Genomic DNA, 16,840 nt, shown 5'->3' on the forward strand with positions numbered 1-16,840 from the left:
TGTTTTAGTCCTGTGGCATCAGGAAGCATCAGAGACACAAAATACAAACACTGCAACACTGGCATGACTCTGAGGATTCAGGAAATGTGTAATTGACCCATATTATCTCATTGTGAGGGGGTGATTTTCAGCCTTTCGTCAGACAGACACTTACTGTAACAGTAAACAGACCAGAGTCAGTACGATCACATTCATTTATGCCTGTGTTTTTCAACCCTGGGGTCGGGACCCCACGTGGGGTCACCCGGAATTCAAATGGGGTCGCCTGAAATTTCTAGCAATTGATGAAAATAAAAATAAACTTACTAATAAAAATATATGGTGAGTTGAGAGAGACAATCACAGACATAAAAGACATGACAAACTGTGAGTCTGAAACTGCAGCACTGTGGTTCTGTTTATCTGTCACATGTTCATTGTGGTCGGTTTCAGATGCTGCAGCTCTTTCATAATTCATAGTTTGAGTTCTTGTTTGTTCAGTATTAATGGTCAGCCTTGTAAATCCAAGCTGGACTGACTATACATATCCTGACCAAGGAAAATAAAAGTCTCCCTTTGTGCAGTAATCTACACCTGGCTTTACGGCCTCCGTCCACAATAATAGACATTATATAGACTAAATGTCCTCTAACATTAACATTAATTTGCAACATAGTATAGCAAATTATTACATGATCAAAAACAAATTAATTTTAGCAAGATAGATGTCTCTGTTTTGAATGTCTGGGGTTGCCAGACATTTGTGATGTTAAAAGGGGGTCACGAGCCAAAAAAGGTTGAGAACCACTGATTTATGCATTTGTTTAAATCAATGGTAATACAGGATCAACATTTATCTGACAGTGAGGTTACAACTATACCACTGAGCATTCAGAACATGTATAACACACATGTTGTGGGTGGCTGTGGCTCTGGAGGTAGAGTGGGTCGTCCAATTACCGAAGGGTTGGCGGTTCGAATCCTGCTCTGTCCTAGTCATGTGCTGTTGTTTCCATGTGCAGCTACTTTCACTGGTGAATGAATGTTTGGTGGCACGAACTGTCAGTCTGCCCCAGGGCAGCTGTGGATACAGATGTTGTTTACCACCAGAGTGTGAATGTGAGAGTGAATGCCCTGAGCATATGTTCATAGAAAAGTGCTATATAAATCTAATCCATTAATATAGTATTGAATTCTGTGGAGGTTTCAGCTGAATATTGACAGTTGATAAATATATATCTAATATGATAAATATCTAGAAGCCTTCTAAAGTTTCAAGTAACTCGTTTACATTTTTCTGGTTGAAGTAATAAAAGTAACTCAGACTTTTCAGATTTAAGTCAGTTAGTTTTCTTACTTAACTTACCTGACAAAGCTGAACCCCAATAAAATGTTGAAAAATTAAATAATTCTTTTGTATATGACTCAACACTATTGATATCGTGGGGGTATTACCTGGCCTAGGCCAGTTTCTGCCCTGGGTGCACTTATTATTCTTACTAGTGGCATTGTACCCGTGGTGCCATTGTACAATAGCATGATAAGTAGAACTTGTCTGCCACCACTATCCACTTGTAAACTACCATTTAATCCTGGATTGTGCAGGTAATAATTTGAGCCAACATGTGAGGCATGAAGGGAAGAGTATGTATTTGTTTGGCCTGTCAAGCATGATTAAATTCATCCAGCGGTAGTGAACTGCAGCCTTCACAGGGTAGCATCGTCTGCTAGCAGTAGAAATTTCATGAACAGCAGCATAACCACCAGTGTTGGACAAATTACTTTAAAAAAGTAATTAGTTATAGTTACTAATTACTTTTCCAAAAAAGTAATGGAATTAGTAACAGAATTACTCCTTCATAAATGTAATTAGTTACCAGGGAAAGTAATTATTGCGTTACTTTTTTGAAAAACCTTCAAATATGTAAAAGGAAACTGATTTTTGAGCGTGTTTCACGGCCCGTTGCATAGAGTAGAACAGCAGACAGGTACTGCAGACCAGGACTGTGGTGAGGCTGGGGTCCACCAGGGCCCGGCTGGGGTCCACCAGGGTCCACCAGGGCCCGGCTTTTCCACCATGTAAGTGAATATCTGCATTTATTGGAAGAAGATCCTCCTCCAGTTAATCCCACATCTCCACTTTTTTCAGTCGCTCTTCCCTGATCCAGCGGTAAATGTCCTCAGTCCAGTCAGTCAGACTCACTGATAACTCCTCCCCTAAATTAGCTGCACACGTAGCTGTGTTCAAGTGAATGTGGTGTGCTGGGACAACTCAAACTCGTAGATGTCATTAGTCGTTCAGGTGAAGGCAGCGTGGACAACTCAGACTCATGGACACACAAGTGAAGCATGAAGGCGGTGTGGGCCATTTGAAGAGAAGAACGGCTCGTAAACAAACAGCTCGCAATGAATCAGTTCTTATCGTTCACTTAAAAGAGCCGTTAAAAAGACTCGACTCGTCCGCAAACGTCACATCTGTCGTGCCTGGCTGAGCGAGCCAGGACAGATAACGTTCATTCATTCATTTTCTGAACCCGCTTTATCCTCACTAGGGTCACGGGGGTCGCTTGGAGCCTATCCCAGCTACATAGGGGCGAAGGCGGGGTACACCCTGGACAAGTCGCCAGTTCATCGCAGGGCTGAACATATACAGACAAACAATCACTCTCACATTCACACCTATGGGCAATTTAGATTAACCAATTAACCTATCAGTGCATGTCTTTGGATGGTGGGAGGACGCCAGAGTACCCGGAGAGAACCCACACAGACACGGGGAGAACATGCAAACTCCACACAGAAAGGTCCCACCCCCTGTTGACTGGTGTTGGAATCGAACCCAGGACCTTCTTGCTATGAGGCACGAGTGCTAACCACTGCACCACTGTGTCACCCCAGGACAGATAACAGCTGTTAGATATCAGTGCATAGTAACGCACCACATTTCACTGCCGGTAACGGTAATGGCATTTTAACGTTTCAAATAGTAATTCATTAGATTACCTGTTACTGGAAAACAATAACGGCGTTAGTAGCTGTTAATCCCAACACTAATAACCACTTCTGAAAATGGAGTATGGCTGCAGGAACTGACCCGGCCTGTGGTGAGCTGGGACCCTGTTAAAATCGCCCAGCATACCTCACAACATTTGAATACGGACATAAAATTGTGCCTAGTAGACAGTCAGGTAATGTTTCTATTCATTTGGTGAGTTTGGCGGCGGTCGGGCCTGTGAAGGCTGAGGAAAACCCGTACAAACGCCCTCCTGTGCTGCAACATTGATCGGACAAAAACACATAGGACACACAAATGCCGGACACAGAACGTCCATTATAGTAGGATTTCTGAATCCTCTTGACTCCTACGGGAGCATAGGGTCTGCCTCCACATGGTCTCTCCAGTGAGCTCTGTTCTTTCTGCCCACTTTAGCTGACGTGTCTGTCTCCTGATGTTCCTCCCTGACAGTCCTTCTCCAACACTTCTTAGGTCACCCTCTCCTCCTTTTCCCTTGTGGGTTCCACTCTAGTGACTGCTGTGGGATGTTTCCTCAGAGTGTGTCCGATCCCTCTCCATTTCCTCTGTCTGATAGTGACTTCGGTTCTCTCCTGTTCTGTGCGATGCCACAGCTTGTCCTTGGTCATATTATAAAGATGAAACAGAACTGTCCAAAAAAGGTTTGGATTTAATGTAACACAGAACAGTACAACTGGGTTTCTGGTCCATTTTCCACACACGTTTTCTTGGTTTGTATTTTTTTTTCTGTTTCTGACCTGGATCGACCTGGTGACGTCCACTCATGTCGTCATAGTTTTACTCGATGCCCGTTGGAGCCAAATTTTTGGTTCCTGAACACTCAGATTTTCGGTGTGAACACGTGGGCCTGTTCCAGATTAGTGGTGGGAACCAGTACCAGTACGGTTCTGTGGGTCTGAAAAGGACTAGAGAGAATCTGTGGGATTTGATGGAGAATAATTAACCCTTTCATGCATAGTGGTCACTCCAGTGGACAGTTATTCTGTGGCTGTTCTCTTGTATATTCATGGGTTTTGTTGTTTTAGTTCCGTATCAGCTGACACAGTGGACACTTATGCACCATCCCATACACTGACATTCAGACCATTACTGTAGGTTTGCCGTTTTTGATAAACCTGATCTGCACTTACATGTTTGATTGTAAATCAATTGCTTATTTTTAATGCATGAACTCTGTGCCAGTATTGTTTCATTCTATTTATTGTCTTTTACGCCTATCCTGTTTCATGGTTATGTACAGCACTTTGGGACAGTAGTGTCTGTTTTTAAGTGTGCCATATAAATAAACCTTGACCTTGTTATTAGACTGTAATTAACAGGGTTTTTTTTTTTTAAACCAAAAAGTTTTTTTTTGGCATATTATCTCCATGAAGTGTGTAATGACTAGTATTAGAGTATGTTAAAATGTGAGAAAACATCAGATTAGCTGCATTAAAAATGTTTTTATCTCATAGATTTCACACAGTATATCAGTAAATGTGTAATGGGACTAGTACAAAGGCTGAACCCAAATGCAAGACCAGAACACAGATGACCAATTGAGAGTGTTTATTAAACACAATCACGGTAGTAAAAACACAGCACAAAATTGTTAACACGTCTGTGAAGGCGTGTGATACTGGACTCTTCGTCCGGGCTGTGAGCGGAGAATATGGATGGTCAGCACGGCCGAGCCGGAGGATTCCCGTCAACACCCCGACTAGGGCAAAACAGAGGATAGTCAAAAAACAAGCCAGGTCATACACAGGAGGGCAATTCAGGAGGCAACGGGACATGAGGGAAAGGCTACTCACGGTCAAGGTCCAGGCGAGGGTCGAAACACAAGGTAACACGTTGGAGGCTGAGGTAGTCAGGGAATAGGCAGAATCAGAAGTCGATGTACGAACCAGGTCAGAACCAGACGAGCAGGCAGACAAGGAACAAGCAGAGATGGTGGTCGAAGGGCAAAACGGGTCACAACAGGAAGGCAAACAGGCAGGATCCAAAAACGCTGGTAAGTTATCACACCAAAAGGAGGAAAACGAACTGGCCAAGGAACAGGGGAAAACACAGGGTTTAAATACACAAGAGGGCGGGAAGACAATTGGACACAGGTGGAGATAATCAGGGAGGAGTCAGGTAATCAGGAGCAGGTGAAACAATCAAGGAGGGGAAGTAAAGACACCAGACATGACACAAGAGGGAAACTTAACAAAATAAAACAGGAAATGACAGAGAAAACAGAAAAGACAGACACAGTCTGGGAGCAGACATGACAGTACCCCCCCCTCTAGGGGACGGCACCGGACGGCCCAGGAACCTCCGGGTGGTGGCGATGAAAGTCCCGGATCAGGTCCGGGTCCAGGATGTAAGAGGCGGGCACCCAGGAACGCTCTTCAGGGCCGTATCCTTCCCAATCCACCAAGTATTGAAATCCTCTTCCCCGGCGACGGGCCGCTAGGAGCCGGCGTACAGTGTAGGCTGGGCCTCCATCAATGATCCGGGGTGGCGGTGGTGGCTGGGTGGGAGGAACTAACCGGCTCTCCTTAGCCGGTTTAACTTGACTCACGTGGAAGGTAGGATGAATCCTCATGGTCCTAGGTAGCTTCAGACGGACAGAGACAGGATTAATAATTTTTGAGATAGGAAATGGGCCCACGAACCTGGGTGCCAATTTGCGGCTCTCCACCCTCAAGGGAAGATGACGGGTTGACAGCCACACACGTTGGTCGCGCTGGTAGACCGGGGCTGGAGTCCTGTGCCGGTCTGCAGCTGCCTTGTAGACCCCCGAGGCCTTTAACAGAGCTTGTCTGGCGCGAATCCAGGTCCTCTTGCATCTCCTTATCAGCGCCAGAGCTGAGGGGACACTGGCGTCCTTCTCCAGGGCCGGGAACAGAGGAGGTTGATAACCACAAACTACATGAAAAGGAGACAGACCAGAAGAAGCACAGGGCAGCGAGTTGTGGGCATATTCAACCCAGATCAGCTGGCGGCTCCAGGAAGCAGGGTTCTGGGAGGCCAAAACTCTAAGACCGGCCTCCAGCACCTGATTGAGCCGCTCAGTCTGACCGTTGGACTGTGGGTGATAGCCCGAGGACAGACTAACAGATGCCCCAATAAGGGAACAAAAAGCACGCCAAAAACGTGCGACAAACTGAGGACCTCTGTCCGAAACAATGTCTCTGGGAAAACCATGTAATCGACAGACATTATATAAGATCGCCTCTGCTGTCCCCTTAGCAGAGGGGAGCTTAGGTAGTGGAACAAAGTGAGCCATCTTCGAAAAACGGTCAACAATGGTCAACACAGTGGTATTTCCATCAGACGGGGGCAGCCCCGTCACAAAGTCTAGTGACACATAAGACCAGGGTCTACTGGGAACAGGTAGAGGGTGTAATTGACCAACCGGAGGTTTATTGGAGGTCTTACACGCAGCACAGACGGGACAGGCAGCGACATACTCCGCCACTTCTTTCTCCAAAGCAGGCCACCAGAAACGCTGTTTAATAACGAAAACAGTCCGCTGAACTCCCGGGTGACATGTCAGCCTGCATGTGTGAGCCCAGTGGATGACCTGCAGGCGGAGGTGATCAGGGACAAACAGACGGTCTGGCGGAACGCCAGCCGGGATATCACAGTCTTGTAAAGCATCAATAACAGATTTCTCAATCTCCCACTGTACCGCCCCCACCACACAGGTCTCAGGGAGGATAGGTCCCGGTTCAGAATCAGAGTTGACGGGCATGAAGAGTCTAGACAGAGCGTCAGGTTTCACATTTTTAGAGCCAGGCCGATATGACAGTGAAAAGTTGAATCGTGTAAAGAACAGAGCCCACCTGGCCTGACGGGAGTTGAGTCTCTTAGCCGACCGCAGATACTCCAGGTTTTTGTGATCCGTCCAGATCATGAATGGTATTTCGGTCCCCTCCAGCCAGTGGCGCCATTCCTCCAGGGCCACCTTGATGGCACTGACCTTGTCTGGGTCCATCTGGACACTCCCCTCCGCGATGATGAAACCCAGAAAGGAAACAGACGGGCGGTGAAACTCACACTTCTCAGCTTTTACAAACAGTTGATTCTGGAGCAGTCTTTGGAGCACCTGGCGGACATGCTGGACATGTGACCTCTCATCCGAAGAAAAAATAAGAATGTCATCCAGATACACAAATACAAAAACATTGAGCATGTCACGTAACACATCATTGACTAATGCTTGAAAAACAGCTGGGGCGTTAGTGAGACCAAACGGCATCACTAAGTACTCATAGTGTCCACTTGGGGTGTTAAAGGCAGTCTTCCACTCGTCCCCTTCTCTGATTCTCACCAAGTGATATGCGTTGCGGAGGTCTAACTTGGTGAATACTTTGGCCCCGTGTAATAGTTCGAAGGCTGAAGACATGAGGGGTAACGGATATCTATTACGGATGGTAATGTCATTAAGGCCACGATAGTCAATACAAGGGCGTAGCGTCTTATCCTTCTTGTCGACGAAGAAAAACCCTGCCCCAGCTGGAGATGAGGATGGTCGAATCAGGCCGGCCGCCAGGGACTCATCAATATATTTTTTCATAGCGGCCGTCTCCGGACCAGACAGAGAATACAGCCTCCTCTTAGGGGGGCAGGTACCAGGACGCAAATCAATGGCACAGTCATACGGTCTGTGAGGGGGCAGCGCAGTAGCGCGTGACTTATTAAATACCTCTTTAAGGTCGTGATAACACTCAGGTACCTTACTAAGAGCAGGAAACACCGTCTCCAGCTCCTCCGGAGAAATGACAGGAGCCACAGTGACCTGGACTGGCTTGGACAGAGGGTCAGGATCCCGGACCCCCTCACGACAGGAACCACACCTCTCTCCCCAAGCTTGGACCTCCCCCGTTTGCCAGTTAATACAGGGGTTATGGAAAGAAAGCCAGGGGTGACCTAATATGAGAGGGTGAGAGTCAGAGTGGTAAATATGAAAACTGATTTCCTCAGAGTGACCATCTTTGAACCGGACAGTAACTGGTTGAGTCCGTTGAGTCACTCTACAGATAATGTGATTGTCTAAAGCCCTCGCCTCCAGGGGCTTCAGAACCGGGAGCAGACTGAGGTGGAGCTGCTTAGCTAATTCTTCGTCCATAAGATTAGCGTCTGACCCGGAGTCTATCAGGACTGGAAGCTGCAGAGACACAGAGTTAGAGCACACACAGACCAAGGGCTGAACACGAGAGGCGCTGGACACACAGAACGTTCTGCTCAAAAGAGAGTCCTCACCTGCCGTCATTCTAGGCTTCACTGGGCAGTTGCTGACTCGGTGCCCCTCCTGACCACAGTATAGGCACAGACCAGCCACCAGACGGCGATGACGCTCCTCTGCTGACAGACGAGTCCGACCCACTTGCATCGGTTCCACCTTCGAACCCCCGCTGGACTCAGGTACTGGGTGAGGGGGTTCTGAGTGGGGCTTACTCACAGAAGGCTGGCGGTTCCATGATGGTTCTGGCTGCCAAAACGCCGACTGGTCAGAGACCCGAATAGCTGCCTCGATGACCTCATCCAGTGAATGGAGTTCCTGCCGGAGCGCCATCTCACGACCGATAGTGCGGTTAAGACCGCTCTGGAATGCAGAGATCAGAGACTTCTCGTTCCATTCAGATTCTGCTGCCAACGAACGAAACTCACTGACATACTGCCTTATGGGGCGATCTCCCTGCCTCAGCCTCATGAGTCTTTGACCGGCCTGTGGTCCACGGATAGGATGGTCATATATCCTTTTTAGCTCAGCCATCAAACTCGAGGCTGACTGAGTGATGGGAGACCTTTGTTCATAGGCTGCGTTGAAAAGGCTTAAAGGAGGGCCTTCCAACAGGCTAGCAATATATGCAACCTTAGCTGACTCATTAGCAAAACGGCGGGGCTGGGAATCAAAAATGAGCTGCAGTTGCGTACAAAAATTACGGCAAGTATCAGGGTTACCTGTGTACTTAGATGGAGGTGGGATGTTGGGTTCCTCCAAGGCTTTAACGGGTGAGACAGAGTTAATATTCTCGACTGGCGGGACCGGAGCAGAAGCCTGGTTACCAGAATACTGGGAAAACTGAACGGACAGCTGATTCATCTTATCCATTAGGGAGTGCAAAATCTGTTCATGTCCCCCTAAGCGTTGCCCCTGGGACTGAACTGCCTCCCGGACCTGGTCTAGGTCTGCTGGGTTCATCTTATTGGCCAGTTTGTACTGTAATGGGACTAGTACAAAGGCTGAACCCAAATGCAAGACCAGAACACAGATGACCAATTGAGAGTGTTTATTAAACACAATCACGGTAGTAAAAACACAGCACAAAATTGTTAACACGTCTGTGAAGGCGTGTGATACTGGACTCTTCGTCCGGGCTGTGAGCGGAGAATATGGATGGTCAGCACGGCCGAGCCGGAGGATTCCCGTCAACACCCCGACTAGGGCAAAACAGAGGATAGTCAAAAAACAAGCCAGGTCATACACAGGAGGGCAATTCAGGAGGCAACGGGACATGAGGGAAAGGCTACTCACGGTCAAGGTCCAGGCGAGGGTCGAAACACAAGGTAACACGTTGGAGGCTGAGGTAGTCAGGGAATAGGCAGAATCAGAAGTCGATGTACGAACCAGGTCAGAACCAGACGAGCAGGCAGACAAGGAACAAGCAGAGATGGTGGTCGAAGGGCAAAACGGGTCACAACAGGAAGGCAAACAGGCAGGATCCAAAAACGCTGGTAAGTTATCACACCAAAAGGAGGAAAACGAACTGGCCAAGGAACAGGGGAAAACACAGGGTTTAAATACACAAGAGGGCGGGAAGACAATTGGACACAGGTGGAGATAATCAGGGAGGAGTCAGGTAATCAGGAGCAGGTGAAACAATCAAGGAGGGGAAGTAAAGACACCAGACATGACACAAGAGGGAAACTTAACAAAATAAAACAGGAAATGACAGAGAAAACAGAAAAGACAGACACAGTCTGGGAGCAGACATGACAAAATGCATGTTTCATGGCTTAAAAAAGGAAACGCATGGTGTCCAGCTGAGTCGACATTTTTGCAACTCCATGAAAAATAGGTTCATAAAAAAAAAAAAATAAAAAATTCAATCAGTTTTTTTTTTTTTTCATGCCTAAAGAGGAATTAAAACAGTTGGGGAAAAAAGTCTTAATTAAGGAGCTCATAATTCATGCATGAAAGGGTTAAGCTGTTTTTCAGATGATTAATGTGATTAATTAACTCTTGTCTTTGTCCTGTTTTGAACTGGTGTGATTATATTGTCCTCTAAAAATCTAATATCTATAGAGTTCTATTGTAAAAGAAAGGTTGAATGAGTCAGTGAAGGTGACAGGGTTATGTGTACGTGTATATTCAGGTCTATGGACATTACTGTGTTTGAACAGTATAGGTGCACATATATGAACAGTACAAATATGAAAAGTACAAAAGACATGTTCATAATGGGAGGGTAAACAGTGCACTAATGACTGGACTCATACTATTAGAGCAGGGGGTCAAACATGTGGCCAAAGGGTCCAGTCTGAACCGTTGGATGAAAGTGTAAAAATGACACTAAAGACATGAACAGTCCAGGTCCAGATCCTTTTAGTTCAGGTTCCACATACACACCAATGGGATCTACAGTCAAATAAGAACAGAAAAACCCATAAATAATGATAAATACAAGTTTTCTTCTTGAAAAATTTTGTGGAAAACTAGAAACGTACTTGGTGAACACAGACTTCTGCCCTAACAGATCAGTCACACCCCCCACCACCACCATCACCACCAAAATGTAATCATTTGTTCCTTGTGTCAGTATCAACATTCCCTGAAAATTTCATGAAAATCCATCTATAACTTTTTTAGTTATTTTGCACACAGACAGACAGACAAACCCCAATGAAAACATTTTTACCTCCACCGTTTCCCTTGGCAGAGGTAAAAATGTAAGTGAAAAAATAACATTACACTATGAAAATATTTACATTTATCAACTATACTTTCACAATAAAATGCAAATAAATACATAAATAAAAAACAAATATGAACCTGAAATATGTAATTGTACCAATATTCTGTCTGTTATTAAATATTTGGTTCATTTGTAGATCCACTGGGATCTGTACGTTGGGTTAATAATAAACTGTGATGTAATATTGTAAAAACAAATTATTCTTATTTTTGTTCCAAACTCCGACATTTTAACAAATGTTTGTGTAACATTGGGTGTAAATAAATGTACATGTATAAATAATATGTTGAGGGAGAATACTGATCAAAATTCACACATTTTCTACACCGTAAAAAAAAATCTGTAATTTAACAGAATTTTCTCTGTTTATTTTACAGATTTTTCCTGTATTTTTAAGATACAGGAAAATATTAAAGAAATGACAAAAATAAACTGTGATTTTACATGTCAAATGTAAAATAACACCAAAAAACTGTTACTATGAATAACCATAAAATTTCCATTGTTTAAAAGAAATTTTTTCTTTTTTCACAGAAAAATACAGTTAAAATACATTTGCAAATGTATCATAATTTCAGAAATATTTCTGTTCTGTTCATAAGATTAAACTGTTAATTTAAAGTTTAATACTGTCACATTAAAATTACTGACAATTAACCGTAAAAGAAGTATTTGTTCTGTCAGTTTAACTAGACTTGTTTGTTAATTGACAAATATCTTGTGTAATTACAGGAGGTTTCAGAACAAAAATGTTGAATAAATGTATTTTTGTGAATGTATAACATGTATAAGCACTGATAAACTGTCCAAATACAGTTTTTATCAGTGGATTGTACAACTGAGTCTCATTGAAAATTATTTATATATATATTTATCGGTAATTTGATTATTTTAATACATGTAAATATTCTTTATTAAACAATAAAAAGTAAAAAAAAATCTCATGTAAAGTTAGGGCAAAAAACTGTATTTTAATTATGGAAAATTACCATATTTTTATGAGATGGTTATTTTCCGTTATTTTACAGTATTTTTTCGGCACCCCTGCTGCTGGAATATTACTGCTTTTTTACAGTTTTTTTTTTTAACAGTGCAGATGTAATGTGATTACACAGTCACAGACCTATTTGCAGTATAAGTAACTGAATTGCAGTCTGATCGTGTATCTGGCTGTTACATAATGAGTGTAATACTATTAAAAAAATCCTCTTTAATTGAATTTGAATGAAACACACTTTGTCTGATGACTGTGTTGATGTAGAGGAGGCGTCGTCTCAGAAGGTGTGCAGTTACCAGGATGTTCTGGACTACCTGAACCTGACGTCAGACAGCAGCAGCGTGTTCAAAACCACTCGGCCCGTCCTGGATCACACTCATCCCACCACAGTGGAGCTGGACATCCTGCTGTACGCCATCCTGGCTGTGGTACGTGTCTGGAACTGACGCTAAAACACACACTGGGTACGGTTACATGATGCTTTTTACATCCGATTTATTTTTCCACAAGAAATTAAATGTTTACATGGAAATGTTAAACCCGAATAAAGGTTTACACGAGGTATTAATGAGGTAGAAAAGTGAGCTAAAGGGTTTGCGCTGCAGTGCTCACGTTGCCTTGTTCTCACAGCCCTTCTGTTAGCTTAGCTTAGCATAGTCACTGTATTTCCATGGTCACACGTAGCCAGTTTTTTAAAGGTGATTTGTCGTCTTTTTTAAGTGATTTTGCGAAATCCGATTCTCCCTAATTATTTCTTTAGATCCGCGACTTACTGCACTCATACAATCTTGGGACGGTTGTGTTGACCGAAATTGGGAAATCTTTTTGTTGGAAGGGATGCATGCGCTAAATTAGCTTTGCTTTAGCGTTTTAGCTTTGCATTAGTTTTTATTTCCCAAGATTTTATTCCTGCAGTAAGTCACATCGCCATGATTTGAGCCTCAATTTGTGATCATATTGACCCCACTGGACTAAAGGAATGATTAGGGAGAACTGAATTTCACAAAATCACTCATAAAATACTACAAATCACCCATGAAAGCCCGGCTACGTCTGACCATAGGAATGAAGCCATTATGCTAAGCTAGGCTAAGCTAAGCTAACGGAAGGGCTGCAAGAACAAGGCAATCGGTGCACTGCAGTGAAAACTGATTTGCCCACTTATCGAACTCATTAGTGCATGACAAATGAATGAATAAAAAACAGGTGATGAACTCTTCCTTCAGGGTTTTCCAGGCTGGTAGATCCCATCAGAATAGCCCACTGGACCGGTTTGGGTTGACTAGAATGCATTGCATATTCTTCCGCCAGCGCAGAATGTGAGTGTCATCGCGACAGGACAAGACAACGAGCATGTGCAGGATGGAAGGAATAAAGTCCAAACGGAATAAAGGGTTTACATGTCCAAGGAATAATTTAGATCGGAATTAAAAGGGGCCTTAACCAGTGACTTTAATCGGGTTTAAATTTAATCTGAGCTTTTCTTTTTCAACTGGAATAAGGTGTTTACATGGGCATCTGAAATAGGATCTAACCTTTAATCAGATTAAACCAGGAATAAAAGTTGTCATGTAAACGCATGGACTGTAAAAAAAAAAAAAAAAAAAAAAAAAAAAAAAAAAAGTAAAAAAAAACGGTATTATTCCAGCAGAAGGGGTTCTGAAAAAATACTGTTAAATAATGGAAAATAACCATCTCATAAAAATAATGGTAATGGTAATAATGGTAATGTAATTTTCCAGAATTAAAATACAGTTTTTTGTTCTAAATTAACTTGAGATTTTGCATATTTTTTTGACTTTTTAATATTTAATAAAGAATATTTACATGTATTAAGCCAATCAAATTACCTATAAATATGGATGAACATTGTTAAAAAAAAAATAGGGCTTAAAATTACAGAAAAGTTGTTATTAGTTGGTGTTCATCACATAATTTTATGTTAAAAACTTGTGTATCAATTACTCTTTGATGTAATAAAATGATATACCACACATGAAAACATTTAATTGATCTTTCAAAACCTGTCAATCAACTGTAAATAAACTAGTTGTCCTGATTTTAATTCCAATAATTTGTTGTTAATTTTAATTGATATAAAGTGTTAACTTTGTATTTATTGGATATTTCTTATTCAGTCAAGCGACTTTCTTGGGTAAGTTCATATAGCACAACTACAATTTTGACAAAGTCTTACAATCCATCAAACAGTAACATGTCAACCACAGTATAACCTATACAGCATTGGATGTGCTTTTGTTTTAACATGTTCAGTGTTTGTGTTTGAATCAGACTTCACTATCATGGATGAACAGGAAGGCATTGTTCTGCCCGTGGCTTTCACTCATGGTGCGCCTGAACAAAACTACAAAAACAAACACAAAAAGGCCAATAAACATTCCCATACACATACTAAACCCACATTTACACTAACAGCACAACCCTGCTGAACACCTGCACAGATAAAGAACATAGAATCAACAACATCCCCAATACCCACAATGCAATGCAGCAAACATGCCACAACATTTTCGTTACTTTTAAAAACTGTCATAACACAGATCACCAACCATTTATATTTACAATATTCTACTGTTAATTTAAGAATATGTGAAGCGTTGTGGTTGAATGACATACTTTTCAGTGTGACTCAGTTGTACAATTCACTGACAAAAACTGTATTTGACAGTTTATCAGTGATTATACATGTTATACATTCACAAAAGTACATTTATTCAACATTTTTGTTGTAAAACCTCCTGTAATTACACAAGATATTTGTCAATTAACAAACAAGTCTTGTTAAACTTACAGAACAAATTCGTCTTTTACGGTTAATTGTCGGTAATTTTATCTCATTTTATTATTATTTTTTTTTACAGTATTAAACTTTAAATTAACAGTTTAATCTCATAAATAGAAAATAGGTATTTGTGAAATGCATTTGCAAATGTATTTTGACTGTATTTTTCTGTGAAAAAAAAAAATTCTTTAAAAAAATGGAAATTTTATGGTTATTCACAGTATCAGTTTTTTCATGTTATTTTACATTTGACATGTAAAATCAAAGCCTGTTTTTGTAATTTCATTGATATTTTCCTGTATCTTAAAAATACAGGAAAAACCTGTAAAATAAACAGTGAAAATTCTGTTAAATTATAGATTTTTTTACAGTGCAGGTGAGAACATTGCTGTGGTTGTAACACTGCTGTGGTTGTAACACTGCTGTGGTTGTAACACTGCTGTAGCTCTAACACTACTGTGGCTCTAAAACTGCTGTGGTTCTAACACTGCTGTGGTTCTAACACTGCTGTAGCTCTAACACTGCTGTGGTTCTAACACTGCTGTGGTTCTAACACTGCTGTAGCTCTAACACTGCTGTGGTTCTAACACTGTGGTTCTAACACTGCTGTGGTTCTAACACTGCTGCGGCTCTAACACTGATGTGTTTCTAACACTATGGTTCTAACACTACTGTGGTTCTAACACTACTGTGGTTCTAACACTGCTGTGGCTCTAACAGTGCTGTGGCTCTAACACTGATGTGTTTCTAACACTGTGGTTCTAACACTGCTGTGGTTCTAACACTGTGGTTCTAACACTACTGTGGTTCTAACACTGCTGTGGCTCTAACACTGATGTGTTTCTAACACTGTGGTTCTAACACTGCTGTGGTTCTAACACTGCTGTGGCTCTAACACTGCTGTGGTTCTAACACTGCTGTGGTTCTAACACTGCTGTGGCTCTAACACTGATGTGGTTCTAACACTGTGGTTCTAACACTGCTGTAGCTCTAACACTGCTGTGGTTCTAACACTGCTGTGGCTCTAACACTGATGTGTTTCTAACACTGTGGTTCTAACACTGCTGTGGTTCTAACACTGTGGTTCTAACACTACTGTGGTTCTAACACTGCTGTGGCTCTAACACTGATGTGTTTCTAACACTGTGGTTCTAACACTGCTGTGGTTCTAACACTGCTGTGGCTCTAACACTGCTGTGGTTCTAACACTGCTGTGGTTCTAACACTGCTGTGGCTCTAACACTGATGTGGTTCTAACACTGTGGTTCTAACACTACTGTGGTTCTAACACTGCTGTGGTTCTAACACTGCTGTGGTTCTAACACCGGTGTGTCTGTTGACAGATAGAGAAAACGCAGACCTTCATTCCCTTCATCTGGGTAACCATGGTGAGTGCAGCTGCTTTCACACCGTCTGTGCTGACGCTGTTCTGACATGATCAAGTCCACATGTGGAGAACGCTGAGGTAACACCACACACATGTTCTTTTACAGACGTGGAACAATGAACGGATCTGGTGGGACCCAAATCAGTTCTGTGGAATCACACATGTTTCGCTTCCCAGGGACATGCTGTGGAGACCAGACCTGTTCATATATGAAATGTAAGCCTTAAAGAACACACTCCAAAAACGATCACACCATCTGAGTTCAAGGGTCAAACAGATGAGATGAGATGAGATTAGAATAAATTAGATTAGATTAGACTGGATTAGATGAGATTAAATTATATTAAATTAGATTAGATGAGATTGGATTAAATTACATGAGATTAGATGAGATGAGATAGGCAAATCAAGAAAAAATAACAGGATAGAGGAAGATGAGATGAGAAATAAGACCATATGAAATAAGGTTAAATATGACAAGAAAAGAAAAGCACACATACACAAAAATCAGTTCTTCAACATTAAATTTACAGGAAAAAAAAATCAGTTTTATATCAGTCATAGATTGGAAACTGCAGCCCTTCAAATACATGCTGTAGCAATAATTGGATACCAATTTATTGATTAATTGAGTGTTGATTTATTGATTAATTTAATTATAGATTTATAACCAAACTTAAACTTAAAT

General features: G+C 42.2%; 1 protein-coding gene across 1 annotated transcript in view; it reads left to right on the forward strand.

Moving 5' to 3' along the window:
• Positions 1-16,840, forward strand: part of LOC115410351 (5-hydroxytryptamine receptor 3A-like) — a 52,284-nt gene that overhangs the window by 7,099 nt on the left and 28,345 nt on the right. Inside the window, exons 2-4 of the mRNA XM_030121965.1 lie at positions 12,227-12,390; positions 16,109-16,153; positions 16,259-16,368. Of these exons, the coding sequence (XP_029977825.1) occupies positions 12,227-12,390; positions 16,109-16,153; positions 16,259-16,368 (319 nt within the window). The remainder of the gene's footprint in view (positions 1-12,226; positions 12,391-16,108; positions 16,154-16,258; positions 16,369-16,840) is intronic.

The sequence above is a fragment of the Sphaeramia orbicularis genome, chromosome 19, assembly GCF_902148855.1.
Source record: "Sphaeramia orbicularis chromosome 19, fSphaOr1.1, whole genome shotgun sequence".
In the NCBI taxonomy this organism is placed as follows: Eukaryota; Metazoa; Chordata; class Actinopteri; order Kurtiformes; family Apogonidae; genus Sphaeramia; species Sphaeramia orbicularis.